The sequence below is a fragment of the Capsicum annuum genome, chromosome 9 (genome assembly GCF_002878395.1).
Source record: "Capsicum annuum cultivar UCD-10X-F1 chromosome 9, UCD10Xv1.1, whole genome shotgun sequence".
Lineage (NCBI taxonomy): Eukaryota > Viridiplantae > Streptophyta > Magnoliopsida > Solanales > Solanaceae > Capsicum > Capsicum annuum.
In genome coordinates this window covers 216,705,063-216,723,808 of record NC_061119.1, presented here as the reverse complement: position 1 = coordinate 216,723,808, position 18,746 = coordinate 216,705,063, and the positions used below count along the sequence as shown (strand labels likewise).

Genomic DNA, 18,746 nt, shown 5'->3' with positions numbered 1-18,746 from the left:
ACGCAAAATGTTGGAATTTTCTGTAATTAAGCTCCAAACTGTCGAAATTTATTCAGAATAAGTTATCCGTGAAACATTGGATAAATTAATCCTAAAGTTATTCCTGAGATTAGTGATCTCTTATCTGTCGTATCAATCGTATGACGGTATAGTAATAATTTAAAATCACAATAAAAATTCAATAAACTTTAAATTTTTGATGTGCCTCTGCTTTAAAATCCTCATAATTCAACGTAGACTACCTCAATAAGTTTCTAGAAGTAGAATTTGAGACCATTTAATTATTATTTTGGGAAAAGAAAATTGTTGTCACTAAGAATTTATTACTACTACTACTATATTTAAAGCCATTCTCATCTTCATTTATATACAATTGAATTGGGAAGTGGTAGCTTTTAATTCTCATTGAATTTCGAAAAGACTTTATTTTTAGTAAAGCACCTAGTATTCTTCAATTAAATTAGGAAAAATTCTTTTGGCCATAAAATATGACTATAATTTGGCCATAATGGCTCAAATTTGATAATAAAGTCTATTCATATTGTAAACGGGGATATATTTTTACATTCTTATCCTTTTCTTTCAAATTTATATTTTCTTTCTTCATTTATTTTTCTAGCTATTTCCAACACATGGGAATTGAACATCTAACTTGTTTACTTATTTATTTATTGACTTTGCATTTCAAAATAATATCTATACAAACAAAGAAAAAAAAGGTTAAGTTATTTCATTTATTTGAATAATTTTTTAAATTTAAAATAATACTAAACTTAAAAATAATTTTAAAATTCTTGGATATTTTTAGAATGATATATAAATGGCTGAATGATAATTTAAAAATAATTATAAACAATTCTATTTGTCTTTGTTTGACAGTTATTTCATTTGGCCACATTTTTAGAATGAGAATTTCGAATATAAAATAATTAAAAAAATTTAGAAAAATAATTTTTTTTTCAAGTTTATTGACATTCTGTTTTTATAATTTATCAACAGAAAATAAAATTACTTAAAATTATGTAATTAGACAAGACAAATTATTAAAATTATGTAATTAGACAAGATAAATTATTAAAATTTCTAATGATACAAATTCACTTCAAGAATTTATTTCTCTGAGTTTTTAGCTATTTAAAATCTTATTGTGTATTTTTTTCAAAATTTTTAATCTAAAGAATTGAGAATGTAGTAAATTCAACAGCGTTAGGACTGCTGCTTCAATAAATTAAAAGAGATATCAATAGAACATGCCTACTAAAAAATTTCATATTTTTCTATAGGTAATTGTTTTTATCCTTGTAATATAGAACTGAATACATTTACTTATTTTCAATAATTTTCTAATCATTATATATATTTGCCATTAATATAACCTCTAATAAGTAATTTTACCAATTATTGAGTTTAAATAAAATTTAAAACGTATTTTGATAATTATTTAAATATAATTTGAAAATATTCTCAATGACAATTAAAACTCAAAATAGTTTAGACATGGTAGATATTGATTCAATATAAAAATTATAAAATGCATATAGTTCATATATGTCGACTCTAGTTAACATTAACTCAGGAGAGTCACACATTGATGTTACAGTCTTGACCCCATATGTTACATCGATTTGAAAAATTATAAATCATTACTTATGATTGTTATTATATATAACCTCTATTTAAATAATTTTATCAAATATTATATTTAAATAAATTGAAAATAGTTTTTAAAATTTAATGTGTAAACAATTCAATAACAACAGACAAAATTCAAAACATTTTAGACATTAGCAAACTATAAAAATCATAAAATTATATATAGTTCATTTGTATCGATCCTAGTTAACAGCAACAAAAGAGAGTCCAACGTTAATGTGGTAGACTTGTATTCCTATGTCACGTCGATTTGATCCTGTAAATCATTATTTAATATGACCTATAATTAAGTAATTATATTAATTAATATATTTATACAAATTTAAATTGTATATTGAAATAATTTTTAATCTAATTTGAAAACATTTCAATAGCAACAACAAAAACTCAAAACACTTTAGACATAATAAATATTGACACATTATAGTAAACTATAAAAACATGTAATCTATAAGTGTCAACCCTAGTCAACATCAATCTAAAAGAGTCATGTGATGTTGTAACAAGTTGTCTACTCCGATTTAATAACTTGTGAATCGTTACTTACATTGTTATTAATATGATCTTTAATTAAGTATTTTATTAATTGTTATTAACAGATTTAGATAATTTTTTTTAAAAAAATTGATAATATTTCAGTCGCCAATTCAAAAGACTTTAGAAATAATAGACATCGACACATTAAACATAATTAGTATAAAAGTTTATAATTTTCAATCAAACGTATTTGGAAACATACTGTGAAAATTGAAACGTATTTTCAAACCGATTTAAACATAATTTTTTACTAATTCTAATTCTCGAGTAAAAAAATTTCTCTAATTCTAATTCTTTACTAAATTATTTTTCCTCCACACTTAAATATTTTTTTCAGTGAAACGTATTTTCAGTATTTGAAAACATAAAGTGGTAAATACATTTAGAATTTGCCAATTTTCACACATACTCATTATTTGTTAATTTAAGTATAATTTTATAATTTTAAAACATAATTATTATTGTTAGATACGCTTTCAAATACATTTACTTAGATTGACATTCTTAATTCTAGTTAGTATAATTTTACATCTTTTCAAATTAAAAAAAAAAAAATTAGATAAAGATCTCAATATTTCAGCATGATCTCAGTCAATGCTTATTCTTTCATAGTAAGAATTTTATTTGTGACAGTAAAAGACAATCAGTAATTAAATTTGAACATAACATCCTTGACTCTAGCTAAGACTTTTCAGAATTGATTCAAAATCAATAATCTGTAATGACATTTTGGTTAGTGAACTAGGGGTTTGACTTATCGAATTAGCAAGTGTAAAGTATGTGTGATTTGTTGTTATCGCAATATTTTACAAATTATATTTGAAAATTATATATATATATTAATTTTATTTAAGCGTAATAATAAAAAAATAATTTATTAGCGATCATTTAGTAACAAATATAAATAGTAATTCACAATTTATCAAATCGTCGTAATATAGGGTGAAAGATTTGTATGATTAACACTTATATCTCTCGACAGATGTGAACTATATGCATAATTTTCGTAAGTGTCAACGTTTATCAGGTTTAAGGTATGTTGAGTTGTCGTCATTGCGATATCTTACAAATTATGCTTGAGAATTATTTAAATATATATTTTAATTTTATTTAATCATATACTTAAAAAAATAAAGAATTAGAGATCATTTTAGTAACAAGGAGAGAAAGTCGGAGAAGAGCATGAGAAAAAAAATAGACAGTAAACATAGTGTTTGAGTTATAGAAAAAAATATGTACGTTTTTAAAGAAATATACGTATTTTAATGGTATTAGACTATTGATATTCTTTCCTAAGAATTTGTGTTGCAATTAAATTACAATATAGGGAGTATACATATTTTAATACTTAATTACCTTGACTTTAAAAAAATAGAAAAAAATTCCAAAAAGCTATTATAGACTTTTTAATATTATGGCCAAAGTTTTATAGCCATTTAGCATCATCCCTTGAATGATGATCATATTTGCTACAACATATTTTAATTTCACAAAAGTTTTATTACTCTTGAATTCAATTTTAATGTATTTTTATCACTCTTGTATGCTGACGTGACATCTTTTGTCAACTTTTTTAGCTGACGTGACATCTTTAACGTGGGCTTCATTTTATGTAATCAAAATGTCACGTCAGCATAAAACGGTGACAAAAATACGCTAAAGTTGAGTTCAGGGAATAATAGGACTCCTGTGAAGTTGGAGTGTGTCGTAGCAACTTTGGTCATAGTTCGAGAGGGTACTGAATGCTTATCTTTTTTTTTTTTTTTTTTAAATGAAGAGCGATTTTGATAAAGTGGTAAATACTCGTTCATGCTTAATTACTTTGGATTTGAATATCGACTATAGAGTCACATTTAATAGTAACAGTTAATCCTTTAAAGTGAGACTATTCAATACGAATTTAAATTTATCAGGCTCCAAAATAAATATCGAATATTATGTGAGAAAAAAAACAAAATAAAACTATTTTGTTGTCAGTCAGCTCCATTAATATTCTCCAACTAAACTTCAATTTCTCTTCATAATATATGTTTTATCAAATACCTCAAAGATTGAACCTTGGAAAGTGGGCCTTGCAAAGGAAAAAAAATAAAAATAAAAATGAGAAGTAATTGTTCCAAATTCAGTATGTTTTTTTTTTTTTCAGCTTATATTATTTTTTTTATCTGTTAAAAAATAATGCCACCTGTACATTTTGGTGCTAAGTATTTGTTGAGCAAAAGAAAGATGTTAGATTTAAAATTATGAAATAAAATCGCATTTCTGAATTTAGATTTATGTTAGGACTGGTAACACGACGATTTTCAGTCCTATTTCGATCTTAATTGGAATCGTTAACACGAGGATCTAATTGTGCATGAAGTTTAAGCAAGTAAATAAGATACTTAAATTTTGAAATTTTAAGTTAAAAAAATATATATAATAAAATAAAATATTATTTAAATCTCTGACCTTAAATATGTTACTTTATATATTCTTCTGCAATTTGAGACACAATTCTAATATAAATTTTGAGCTTCTAATATAAATCCATATTCAAACTAAACATATAGTAATTCTTTTTGGTTGATATTTACCTAATCTTAGGGCGTGTTTGGTATGAAGGAAAACGTTTTTCATGGAAAATATTTTCCTAGAAAATGTTTTCCGGGAAATCAAGTTGATTTCTTACTTGTTTTTTTATGTTTGGTTGGTGGATTGAAAATATTTTTCGAAACATATTTTATAGTATTTAGTTGGTGAATGAAAAAATATTTTTCAAAAAATACATTTTAGTGTTTAGCTAAAGTGTAAAAATACATTTTAAATTTTAAAAAAAAATTAAATCTTTTTTTGGAAAGAGGGTTGGTTGGCGGGTGGGTGGGGTGGTCAGAATAGGTAGTGCGGGTGGGGTAAGAAAAGTTTTGAATATTTTTTATTCAAAAAAATTTAAAAAAAATGGCGGGGCGGGGGTAGGGATGGGGTTAGTAGGAGTTGAGGGTCAGGGTAGGGAAGTGAGGGGGAAGAGAGAAGAAAAAAATTGAATTTTTTTAAAAATAAATTTAAAAATTTTAGTTTTTTTTAGGCTGGGAGGTAGGGGTGGGGGAAGGGATGGGAGAGGGGACTGGTAAGGGGAGTGGGGAGGGAGGGTAGGGTTGTGGGGTAAGAGAAAAGTTTGAATTTTTTAATAAAATATAGATATTGTTTTTGAAAAGGGGTTGGTAAGGGTAGGGGTGGGTGGGGTGGGGATAAGGGATGGACTAAAAAAAAATTTTGAAATACTTTTTAAGACAATTGAATTTTGGGGGTGGGGGTAGGGGTAGAGAGTGGGGTAGGGTGGGGTAGGGGTGGTATCGAGGTGATAGGGTATTGGGGGCGGGGGTGGGGGTGATAGATGATTTTAAGAATTATATGAATATTTCAACTTTAAAGTGAAGTTGAAAGAGAGTTTTGGAAAATGTTTTCCTTACTTTTTGAAGGGAAGTCATTTTCCTTAGATTTAAGGAAAATAGTTGGTTTGAAAAATATTTTCCAAAACATATAAGCCAACCAAACATGAGAAAACTGAAAAATATTTTCCTTCATACCAAACACACCCTTAATCAAACACCTAATGCAACTAAAATTAAGATTTTTCTATAGTCAACTGCGAAGGGCAGTATTGGAGTAACTGAAAAAGTTGTTGTCATGCGATTAGGAGGTCACGTAATCAAGCCTTAAAAACAATCTCTTATAGACATGTAAACTAAGACCGCATACAATAAACCCTTGTGATCATCGGGCCTTTTTAGGAATCCTGCGCATAACGAAAGCTTTAGTGCATCCGGCTGCGATTGCCTCTCCTTTTTTTTTTTTCTTTACTCAATTGTGAATTAAAAAAAAAAAACCTCATCATGTTGTATCACTTAATTCACCTAGCAAAACATTACTTATTTCCATATTAAATTGAAATTAGCCCATTTGGAATCATTATTTGAGAATTGAGAGCTCTAAGTTTCCAAAATTGCCAAAAATTTAAAAAGACATGTGTCTATAATTTGTGGTGCAATGATTTAACTTGTTCAAACCCAATAAATAAATAAATAAATAATTTAACTTCTTATTATTAGGCAAATAAATGTGGCCATGGGTCTTTTTGACAGGTTTCACTATCATATTGATTATATTGCCTAAGAATTGCAAAGGTGGCATCAATTTTTTAGGAAATTACACCAAGTGTTACTAAAGTATTCGATCTTGAATTTTTAGCCCTTAAATATTCGATTTTAAATTTTTATCCTCCAAAGTGTATAGCGGTCAAGGGCACCCAAGGGTGTGACCAAGTGATTTAATGAAGTTGGGTTAAGCCTCATAAGGTCTCAGATTCAATTCCCAATAGAGACAAACACTAGCCTGGTGGATGGAGTAACCGGATACCTATTGTTGGTGGGAGGTGGCAGGTATCTCGTGAAATTAGTTGAGGTGCGCGCAAACTGACCTGAACACCATGGTTATAAAAAAAAAAGGTATATAACAGTCAATGGGTTGGTTTGCTTTCAGCCATGCTGTTTCCTTTGCTTTTCTTCGTTGGACACATTTGGCATCGTGTTAGAACCTTGTGGTATTGAATTTTTATCCCTGCTAAATAAATTCTAACATTTGCTTATAAGACAGGATTTCTGGTCAATTGAACAGGTTAACTGTTTTAAAATGTGTTGAACGTTTGCCTTATGGACGAAAGTTAAAACTATGTCTGCTAAGCAACAACTTTAAATTCTAACTTTTGTCCATAAGACATAACTTTTGGTCAATTGAACAAACTCACTGTCAACAAGGGCAAGTAAACGGAACGAATGAAGTAGTATTTAATATCAAGGGTAAAATGAATATAAAATAATAAATTATCCTTTAAGTGTCTAAATTAAACAAATATTATTGAACATCTAATTTAAATATTTTCTCCGTTTCATTTTACTCGTCCCAATTTGACATTGCACATTGATTAAGAAAAACAATTAATAACATAACTACTTTACCATAGTACCCCTATTAAATGATATTTACATTTTAATTTGAAGAAAAATCAATTAATACTAAGGGTAAAAAAAGGATTTTTTTTTTTTGTTTTATCTTGATTAATTAAAAATAAAAAGTAAAATGAGAAATCCAATTTTGAAATTTGGGACGAGTAAAATGTGACGAAAGGAGTATATTGGATAAATAAAAATGAAGGGATGGAGTATTGATAATTTGGGAGTGAATTTGCAATACTGAAAAGTATCGGTATTGAAATGTAAATATACAAAGTTTTGGGCCAATCTTTCCCTATATATTCTTCTAGAAACTGAAAAAAGTTTCAATCAACTTTCCTCATTTGCATCATTGCTTTATTCAACTTTCAAAAAAACTAACAAAAGCAAACTTCAAAAAAGAAAAAGATAGTATTTTTTTTGCTCAACTTCTCAAGGTACCTTTTTCATGAATTTTCTAATTTTACTATTTAGATTATTATCATTTTTTTTTATGTTCAAAGTGGATCCATATATATTAATTAACTAATAGTTGTACATGTGTGAATTTATGTGGATATTGTTAGAATAATTTTTTGTTGTAATTTATTTGCAATTTAGGGATTTGTTTACACTTTATGAGTTCATTATTTTAGTTATTTTGTGAATTCATAATAATATGGTTTTTCTTTTGAGACAACAATAGTGTCATGTCATGGACAGTTTGCATGCATGTCGACTAATTACACAGTTACTTGCTACCACTCACTGTCACTTAAAGCACATATAACAGATAACTCTGTCCATCAAGATTGAGGCAGTCCGGTGCACTAAGGGTTCGGTACTGGGGAACAGTGGCGGAGCTACCTTTGCTTCTGGGTCATCCAAATCTCCTTCGATGGAAAATTATATTATTTTTATACTATTTTTACATGGTTAAAAATATTTTTTATGCATACATAGTACATATTGAACCCCCTTCGATTAGTTCGTATATTTACTTTTGAATCTCCTCAATGAAAATCCTGGTCCGCCACTGCCGGGAAAGGGTCCCACCACCATAAGAGTGTATTTTACGTGGCCTTGCTTTGCATTTCTACAAAGGCTGTTTCCAAAGCCTGAACTGGTGACCTCCTGGTCACATGGCAACAACTTTACCATCAAGATTGTCCAGATTGGGACAGATAGAAAGAAATCACGCAGTGTTTTTTTATTTGTAAGAGTATGTGTTATAGTGTTTTGATGATATATATATATATATATATATATATATATTGGTGTTTCATTTTGTCATGAACTTGTCAGTTTTCAGTTTCTAAGAGGTCCTTTGTCATATTCTTTTCAGTGTGTTTTGTCATGCTTTCTATAGTATTTTACCATGTCGAGTCTATCGGAAATAGCCTCTCTACCTCCGAAGGTAGGGGTAAGGTCTACGCACACTATACTCTTCCCAGACTCCACTTGTGGCGTTACACTTGATATGTTGTTGTTATTGTTGTTGTCTTTATCCTATACTATCGTCATTGTTTGATTATAGGAATGATCTCTTTGTTCTTCCCACGTCCGTCCAGTGGCAGAGGCTAGTTTTTCATCGAGTTTCAACATCTACGATATTTACATTAGAAAATTTGACCTTGTATATCTAGTATGATTTTCCGATGAAGGGAGTTGCGATGAACCCTCTTTAGCTCCGCCTCTGATCCCATCCTCTCCTTGAGCTTTTTATGTCTCATTAGTTTACTCATTTTCGCATTTGAATGTATTCATGACGCTTGGAAACAAGAGGTCACGGGTTCAAGCCTTGGAAACAGCCTCTGACAGAAATGCAAGGTAAGGCTGCGTACGATACACCCTTGTGGTGGGACCCTTCCCCGGATACTGCGCATAGCGGTAGCTTTAATGCACCGGGCTGCCCTTTTTTAATGTATTCATGACGCTTATCTTATGAAAATTTTACTTAATAAGGCGCAAATCTTTGTTATTTTTTCTAGTTTAGCTCATTAGCCGTTCATTTAACGTTGTTTTTCGGTACTGATTTACGCATTTTGTCTTAGGTATTTCTTTGTTCTGTTAAGAAGAGTTCTGTGTGAGCGTAGAACCGTACAACGTACAAAATGGAAGGTTCCGAAGGAAGTAATCCGTATAGGAATGTAGTGGAGAGACTGGACAGCAATAGTAATGGATTTATTGGTGCTGTTGTAATAGCGATTATAATACCTTTATTCCTCTCCGTTGTGCTTATGGGGAAGAAAAAGTCGAAACAGAGAGGAGTTCCGGTTAAAGTTGGTGGTGAGACAGGTCTTGCAATGCGCAACGCTAAGTCAGCCAAGTTAATTGAAGTTCCGTGGGAAGGTGCTACAACTGTGGCTGTTCTATTCGAGAAGTCGTGTAGGAAGCATTCGAGTAAGCGTTGTCTTGGAACTAGAAAACTAGTTAGTAGGGACTACGTAACAGCAAAGGACGGAAGGAAGTTTGAGAAACTTCACTTGGGCGAGTATCGCTGGGAGAGTTACGGACAAACATTTGATCGCGCTTGTAACTTTGCGTCTGGAGTTGTTAATTTGGGTCACGATGTGGAGACTCGTGCTGCTATATTCTCTGAAACTTGTCCGGAGTGGATCATTGCCTTCCAGGTATTCGAATTAATCTCATTCTATACTAAAATCGTTCATACGCCTTTTGTTTCAATTTGTTAGTCGTACTTTCCTTTTTAGTGCATTTCAGAACGAACGCATCTTTCCTCTTTTGGAAAGATTAGAACGCGTTTTGCTGCATTCTACATATCTTTAGCTTAAGACCACAAGATTCAAAAATCTTCTTTACTTTCTCAAACTCCGTGCCAAGTCAAAACCAGACAAACAAATTGAAACGGAAGGAATACATGTGTTTGTTATCTGATTACGAGAGGAGCACAAGAAGTTTTCATAGTTGATATCGCTGTTTTCAGGGATGCTTCCGCCAGAATATAACTGTTGTTACGATTTATGCTTCTTTAGGAGACGATGCCCTTATACACTCGTTAAATGAGGTGAGCCATTTGAATATTTTTTCGTCTAGATTACACACGGTGCTAGTAACATGTGATTAATCGAATTCACTTCTGATCGTTGACAGACTCAAGCATCCACGTTGATTTGTGACGCCAAGCAACTTAAAAAGTTGGCTACAATCGGTTCTAACCTGAAAACCATCACGAATGTCATATATTTTGACGATGACGAGACTGCAATAGATTCAAGCACTTCTACAACTGACAGCTGGAAGGTGACATCTTTCTCTGAAGTTGAGAAACTCGGTAAAAGTAATCCTGTCCAACCAATAATGCCTATAAAGAAAGATATCGCGGTGATCATGTATACAAGCGGAAGCACAGGCATGCCTAAGGTATAACACAACTCGCTCTTAATTTTTCCTTCTGATATGATACTTAGCTTTGAGCTGGAATGCAAATGAAAACGTCAGAACGCAACCAAATATGTTCTCGATTCCTCGATGGTGTAGAGTATCAGAGCTTTCCATATGGACAGATCTTTTGTGTTATTTGATTGTTACAGACCTGAAGTATGACAGTATAATATGGCTCAATAATTTTGACTCCACGGGTAAAAGCTCATCGATTAATGAATAAACTTGAAGTTCCATAGAGATATATAGACGGAGATATCTCCGATCACCTTTGCAGGAGCCAAACAGTTATCTCGTTATTGCCTATTCTAGCAGAATCACATAGCGTATCCGTCTTCAACAAATGATTTTTAAGTCCACTTAGTTCCTATACGAGCTTCTTTTCTAGCTTTTGTAATACTGGATTTTATAACAGATTTCTGCCTTTTCGAAAACAAAGTAGTTGCACACACTTGGCATTCTACCTTAGGAAGAGTTCCGCCCGTGTCCCTCGATAACATTTCTTCTCCGACCAGGAAAAGCTTCAACCTAGAGAACAAACTTAACTTTCTTTTGTGTTATCCTCGTTGTTGGTTTAAAAAATTAGCTCGAATTGTTCTCAATCAAGCTCTTTTCGTTATGTTTTAGGGTGTGATGATAACTCATGGCAACATTGTAGCGACTGCAGCTGCAGTTATGACTGTTATTCCAAAAATTGGAAGCGGTGATGTCTATTTGGCGTACCTCCCTCTAGCTCATGTTTTCGAGTTAGCGGCTGAGGTAATCTTCTTCGGACTTTATGCATTGTTCGTGTGTTTCCTTTAGTCTTTATGTTGCAAATGAAAGTAGTTCTGAGTGATATCAGTCCTGCAGACTGTTATGTTGACTGCCGGTGCTTCAATTGGTTATGGCTCGGCTTTGACATTGACGGATACATCTAATAAAATCATGAAAGGGACTAAAGGAGATGCCTCAGCTTTAAAGCCTACTTTAATGGCAGCAGTTCCGGCCATTCTTGATCGTGTTAAGGACGGTGTTGTAAAGAAGGTTTAAACTGGACTTCCGAGCTAAGTGCATATTTTAGTTGGGAATAAGGGGCCGTAAATGTGGTACTAATTTCTCGATTATGTTTTTTTTCGATCTAGGTGGAGGAGAAGGGAGGATCTGCCAAGAAACTTTTCAATATTGCCTTTAGCCGTCGATTGGCTGCTATAGAAGGTAGCTGGTTCGGAGCTTGGGGTCTAGAGAAAATGTTATGGGAGGTGATTGTTTTTAAAAAGATACGATCAGTACTAGGAGGAGATATCCGTTTCATGCTTTGCGGTGGTGCTCCTCTCTCCGGAGATACACAAAGATTTATCAACATTTGTATCGGGTAACTTTTCTTCTGTCTTAACTAATTGTGTCGAAAAAGTGAATGTGTTACACTTCTTATCGACTTGTTTGGGACTGAGGCGTGGTTGTTGTTGTTGCAGAGCGCCTATTGGTCAGGGATATGGCTTGACGGAGACATTTGCAGGCGCAGCCTTTTCTGAGTCGGATGATCCTTCTGTTGGTCGTGTTGGTCCACCTCTTCCTTGTTGCTATATAAAGGTATGGTGCATACTTCTGGGTAAAAAACTTGATAACATTCAAGCGTGGATAATCTCGGTTTATCCCATTTCAAACACCACCGGTCGATAGAATTCGTGTGAGGCCATCGGCTATATTTGATCACTTATTAGAAGATCGATGTTCTAACCGACGACAACAACAACAACAACGACATACCCCGTGTATTCCCACAAGGTGGGGGTCTGGGGAGGGTAAGTGTATGCAGTCCATACCACTACCTCAGATGAAATAGAGAGGGAAACGCTGTTTCCGATAGACCCCCGGCTCAAGAACAAAAATGGGACAACATACCACTAGATAATAATGAAAACAAGGGACCCACAAGGTAATGCTATAAACTATCTATTTGAAATCGAAAACAACATCGAAACACCTCTAACAAGCAACTACAGGCGTAGATACAAACAAAAACACTCTACCTACTATGACGGACGAACTTATGCCCACTAGCCCTCTACCCTAATCCGCGTCCTCCACACCTTCCTATCAAGGGTCATGTCCTCCGTAAGCTGTAACTGCTCCATATCATGTCTAATCACCGATGAACTAAGCTTTTTTGAATAGTTATGTTTTGTGGATTAAGTGTTGATTCCCTTTCTTCCTTTGCTTGCAAACTTCATAACTCGATAAGTTTAGGAGTTTTCTGCTTTTACGACAGTGCATGGTGATTTTTTTTAATATGTCCTACGTTTAACGATACAGCTAATTTCTTGGGAAGAAGGAGGTTACACAATTGCTGATAAGCCGATGCCTCGGGGAGAAGTAATTGTTGGTGGCAACAGTGTTACTGCTGGTTACTTCAACAATGGCGACAAAACTAACGAGGTGTACAAGGTAGTTCTGCGCTACTGCTGGTAAACGGACTGAATTTGCGTATTACTTCAAGCCTGTTCGTGATGTTACTGTCTTAAAATGCAGGTCGATGAGAGAGGCATACGCTGGTTCTACACTGGTGACATTGGAAGGTTTCATCCTGATGGATGCCTCGAAATAATTGATAGGAAAAAAGATATTGTTAAACTTCAGCACGGCGAGTATATCTCACTTGGAAAGGTATTTACTTTTGGTATATTCGACGTATCATTAGCTTAAGACCGCAAGATTCAAAAGCCGTCTTTACTTTCTTACACTCCGTGTCAAGTCAAAAACCAGACAAACAAATTGAAATGGATAAGAGTAATGTTTACTCTTAGGACTTGATTTATGGCAAATTGTAGTGAAGAAATGATGCTCGTTACAGGTTGAGGCTGCGCTTTCATCAGGCGATTATGTTGATAACATAATGGTCTTCGTAGACCCCTTCCACAATTACTGTGTAGCACTTGTTGTTCCTTCACAAAAGGTGCTTGAGAAATGGGCACAGGACAACGGCGTCGAGCACACAGCTTTTTCTGATTTGTGCAACAAAGTTGAAGCAGTTAACGAGGTCCAGCAATCGCTTTCAAAGGTTCTTTTCCTTTTCATTCGAATTATCTTCAATAACGATCCGTATCGAGGGACTACACTAGGTATGTTGTTGTTGAAGATCCCTATTGAAAATGAATCTGGCAAGTATATAGGCTTATAACTTCTCAGTGTTTGCTAGCTCTGCGTAGATACTCCCTCCGCTTCAATTTGTTTGTCTTACTTTCCTTTTTAGTCCATTTAACAAAGAACGTCTCTTTCCCTTTTTGGCAACTCTTTAGTTATAACTTTCCACGTAACATGTTTAAGACCACAAGATTAAACAGCATTTTAGTGCATTCTACGTATCTTTAGTTTAAGACCACAAGATTCAAAAATCTTCTTTACTTTCTTAAATCTGTATCAAGTCAAACAGACAAACAAATTGCAACGGAGTGAGCAACTCAATACTATTTTAGAATCGAACTTCCCAGACAACATAATTGAAGAATGCTACAATGCTGCCTATGTTATTGCAACAAGTGAATGTGCCTCATCTCTAGTTTTCATCTATGTTACTCGGACTCTTCAAAAATGTCAACGAGTGCAGGTTGGATTCTCCTAAAGTGATGTATTTTTGGAGAATCCGATACGGGTGGTTTTCGTGGCAATAATTTGTGTGTTGGAACGTTTTTCAACTATAGAATGTGCTGAAAGTGTATGTAATGTGACTGAAATTGCAGGTAGCCAAAGCTGCAAGATTGGATAAGTTTGAGATTCCAGCAAAGATCAAGTTGATACCCGAGCCGTGGACGCCTGAGTCCGGACTAGTCACTGCAGCTCTCAAACTAAAGCGCGAACCTCTAAAGGCGAAATATAAGGATGAACTTCTGAAGTTGTATCAATGAATCATCATCAATCTCAGCGTTGTCTGACTTATTTATCTTCTCATTTAGCCTAAGTTGCGCGGAACTCGTGTTGGATTCTCCAAAAATACACTTACCTTTGGCAAATCCGACACGCATCCGTTGACATTTTTGAAGAGTGGTAATGTCTACGAAAACATCAGTTTTCCCTGTGCAGTGAATTCTCACATCTTCTTTTCCTGTTGTATTGTATTTCAATCAATTATGGTAAGGCTAGTGACTCCTTTAATACATTGATGATGTTCTTCCTATGATGTTTTTCTGAGGATGTTATGTAACATAGTGTATTTGCTTTACTAACGCGAAAAAGCAACCTCGTGAGTTGAAAACTCTCCAACTAACTCTCAGCATACACGACTGGATGAGCGTGAAGATGAGGTGTGTTTGAGAAATGCCAGTATGTCACTTGTGAACTTGTTTTCTCTACTTCTAGTAGGGAAGCGATGTTTATGTTATGTACATCGTGGTAGTGTATTTGTCTTATTAACTCGAAAAAGCAACCTCACGAGTTGAAAACCCTCCGACTAAACTCCAAGCATATACGAGTGAGTAGGGGTGAAGATGAAGTGTGTTTGAGAAATGTCAAAATGTCACTTATGAACTTGTTTTCTCGTACTTTCAGTAGGGAAGTGGTGTGCAAGTTAAAAACTCTCCAATTAAACTCCAGGCATATACGAGTGAGTTGGGGTGAAGATGAGGTGTGTTTAAGAAATGTCGGTATGCCTGGTGAACTTGTTTTCCGTACTTCCACTAAGGAACTCGTTTTCTTAGTGTGTTTTCTGAAAATTTTGATCAACGGAACATGCAAAAATCGGAAAACATACTCAGGAAAATGTTCTTCTGAGGGATGTTATGTAACAATGTTAGTATATTTGCTTTACTAACTCGAAAAAGCAACCTTGCGAGTTGAGAACTCTCCGACTAAACTCCAGGCATATACGAGCAAGTGGGGGCGAAGATGAGGTGTGTTTGAGAAATGTCAGTATGTCTAGTGAACTTGTTTTTCCGTACTTCCAGTAAGGAAGTTACATTTCACTTGACCAACGGAACATGAAAAAATTGGAAAACATTTTCCGGAACACACAAAAAGTCTACCTCTATAGCTAGCACACCCCCTGAGTATTTACAGAACACAAAAGATACATTCAATTGGGTTCGACCCTGGGCATGGAAAAAAACTCTGTTGGGAGCGCTATTCCCCCGAATGGGGCCCTACCCGGCGTGAATCCGGATTAGGAAGGCTCCAATGTGGGTACCGGACACCAAATGGGAAATCAAAAAAAAAAAAAGATACATTCAATTCAATGAAGTCCACTGAACAAATTACACATTAACTGTTTTGAGTAAACTTAGCATTACATCAACCTCTTGTTTCACTCAATACACAAACCAGCAACCATTTTGTCTGTTTTTCTTTTCGGTTTATCGTTAACAACTTCACTGCATAACCATTACACGCTAAGCGCAGACGTGCAGCAAAACAGACAACTAATTCAGAACAGAAGACTTTCTTTTCTTCAATCGAAGGTTCGATAAATCTAGGATTATCGACCAAATTCACCGTTATAACAGTAGAAACCAGTTGACACTTGCAAAAAACCAGAGAGACTAAATAACAAAAGGTAAAAGCCAAGGATGAATTGCCTGCCGGTGACTGTCTTTGACAGTTAAAAGAAGTTATAATCACCGGACAACTGGAGCACGTTGTTGAGTCCCATTGCCTTGCATGTTAATACCCATATGAGAGGACACGCTGAAGGCCATTTGATCAGGCTGCTGCTGCTGCTGGAAGCTGATGCCGTTGTGGATGACATCTTGTCTGACACTTGAGAAAGCAGACGTTGAACCTTCATGCTCAACTGAGTCTCGAGAAGAAGTTGAGTTAGCAGGGTAACTATTTGGATCAGATTGAAGCGCTTTCTTTGAGCTAAGGAAACGTCCTCCAGATCCTCTAACTCTATTCACTGCATGAAGATGCCGCGACTCATGAAGATATGGCTGCATGCAATAAAAGACAAGGAGAATAATAAGTCCGAAAATTGATAATGAAGAACGATAGAAGAAGTCGAGAAGTTTCCCTCCCTCCACCCACCGGCAGAAGAAGATTGTCAATTTCTTTTTTCCTTCTGTTAGATCTCTATAACCAACCTATTTGCATGTTTCGTCGGCCTTAATGATCAAAATGATGAACCTTTCCGTACCAGAACACCGAAGTAGATACTATTCTCTAAGAATGAATTCTTTAGTCAAGATTCAAGACAATGACGACAAAAAGTATCCAAATACCTTTCTGTTTTTAACGAGTTTGTTCTGAGCCTCAAGCTTTGCACGTATCTGCCTCCGCCTTAAGATCCCATGGTACTGTTTTGCATTAACATAAATCGGTCCATCCTCTGCAATATCTACTGGGAGTGGGACGCGGGCAGGTGCTATGCCCATCATTTGAGGCTGCATTGACCAAATATCAAAATCGGAACATTTACGAGATAATTAGGAGTCAGTATGTGATGCCATTATCCATCTGCTTTGCAAGATTACGATAGCTACAACTAGGATGACCAAATTCTACGGTGTTTAAAGCATGACTAAGGGAAATAAAATGTTCTGCGTCTGTGTATCGTAAAATTGCATATTCCCACATACCAAATCCATAACATTTTTTTAGATTAACCAAAACTTGAGATTGTTGATAAATAAAGCTTGATGATATATGTCTCGAATATTAGGAGCATATCTGAAAAAATAAACTAAACAGAAAGTGGTAAGACTCCGGATGAAGACACGTCAAAGAAGAGTATTAAGAGTCCCACGTTGGTTGGGAAATGGACGGGTGGTCTGCTTATACGCACTTGAACAATCCTCTCTGCATGAGCTAGCTTTTGGCGTTGAGTTAGGCCCGAGTGTCATATCTTTGCATGGCATCAAAGCCAGGTCCATCCCCGTTTTGACTTCAGGTCCACGCTCTAGGTTGGTTTGGGCATGAACGGGGAGCTAGAGTGGGTTAGAGTCCCATATTGGTTTGGGAATGGACCGATGGTGGTCCGTTTGCACGGACATGGACAATTCCCTCCACTAATGAACTAGCTTTTGGGCAGTTAAGCTATGTTGTTCGGTCTCTTCAAAAATGTCGATGGATGCATGTCGGATCCTCCAAAAATAGTGTATTTTTGAAGGATCCGACACGGGTGTGACAACATTTTTGGAAAGTCAGAACAACTTAGGTCTTAAGCCCCAAGTGTCATATCTTTACAAAGAGAAAGGACATAATCTTTTGCAATCAAGTCATCTACACCAGAAAGCATGTAAATCGTAGATGTCTCACCCATTGGCGAGAGAGAGGAAACTTCAAAGCAAGAAATACAATAAGACCAAAACGAAAGAAGAATACTCACAAAAGGCTGAGGTCCATAAGCAGTATATAATCCACTGATATAAGGATCTGAGTATCCAAAAGCAGAGAAACCCTGCGACGTGAAAAATTAAATTAGATTATGACGAAAGCTAAGGCAAACGTCTCTAGAAACAAAACAACATACAGTTGAATGGGCCACTTCATTTTGCAAAGGAAAAAGAGAAGGCTTCATTTGAACTTGCATATCTCTTCCATATCTTTCGTCATGCACTGGAAAAATCAAAAGTAAGATGTAAGATGACTAATCATCATACGCAAAAGAACTTCGTCAAGTAAAAAACCGACAGATAATGTGAGACGGAGGGAGTGCAGTTCTTCGTTAGTTAATGAAACTGAACTAGTGAAGATTAAAATATGTACAGAAGAGACTTGCAAAGAAAGTTTAATGATCTTTAAAGTATCCATACGACCGTACCATATTCTGAGGAAGCACATTGATCTTGAGAATTTGTTTTCGCTGAGGCAGTCATTTCGTCTTGGGAGTTAATAGTTGAATGTGTCAACCGCAATGTCTCGCCTTGTAAATCTGGATCCAAAGACTTCATATCTCCTGCCAGAAAGGAGACAAAATTCCACTTCTCAGGCCAATTTTTTTTATGTGAAGTTTTTTGTTCGTTGGAACTCCGCGATGATTAGCTATCGACGAAAAAATGAAGTGTAAAACAGAAATAAGTTTGTTCTAAGCATTTTTTCGGTAAAGTTGTACTAGTACAACCATTTACTTATTCGTACATTGTGGTAGCTACGGCTCAATTCCTTTGGTCACCGAAACAAGTTTTCTGCCTAGTTACGAGATGCAGACCTGAAATTATAAATATAAATCTCCTAGTTCCGTGACACTATTAATCTGAAGAGTAGAGCATGAATCCT

General features: G+C 34.6%; 2 protein-coding genes across 2 annotated transcripts; one reads left to right on the top strand and one right to left on the bottom strand.

Moving 5' to 3' along the window:
- Nucleotides 1-7,494: 7,494 nt before the first annotated feature.
- On the top strand, nt 7,495-14,715 carry LOC107840916 (long chain acyl-CoA synthetase 8). The gene is made up of 12 exons (XM_016684866.2): nt 7,495-7,615; nt 9,212-9,790; nt 10,105-10,185; nt 10,272-10,541; nt 11,190-11,321; nt 11,415-11,588; nt 11,687-11,916; nt 12,017-12,134; nt 12,858-12,989; nt 13,074-13,208; nt 13,396-13,602; nt 14,282-14,715. The coding sequence occupies exons 2-12, from the start codon at nt 9,272-9,274 to the stop codon at nt 14,444-14,446; spliced, it is 2,163 nt and encodes a 720-aa protein (XP_016540352.2). The 5' UTR covers nt 7,495-7,615; nt 9,212-9,271; the 3' UTR covers nt 14,447-14,715.
- A 1,018-nt stretch (nt 14,716-15,733) lies between these two features.
- LOC107840915 (nuclear transcription factor Y subunit A-4) lies at nt 15,734-18,426 on the bottom strand (the record flags this gene model as incomplete). The annotated part of the gene is given in 5 exon segments (XM_047396604.1): nt 15,734-16,462; nt 16,751-16,912; nt 17,857-17,928; nt 18,001-18,086; nt 18,292-18,426. Coding segments are annotated over 5 exon segments (765 nt in total). The 3' UTR covers nt 15,734-16,147.
- Nucleotides 18,427-18,746: the final 320 nt, after the last annotated feature.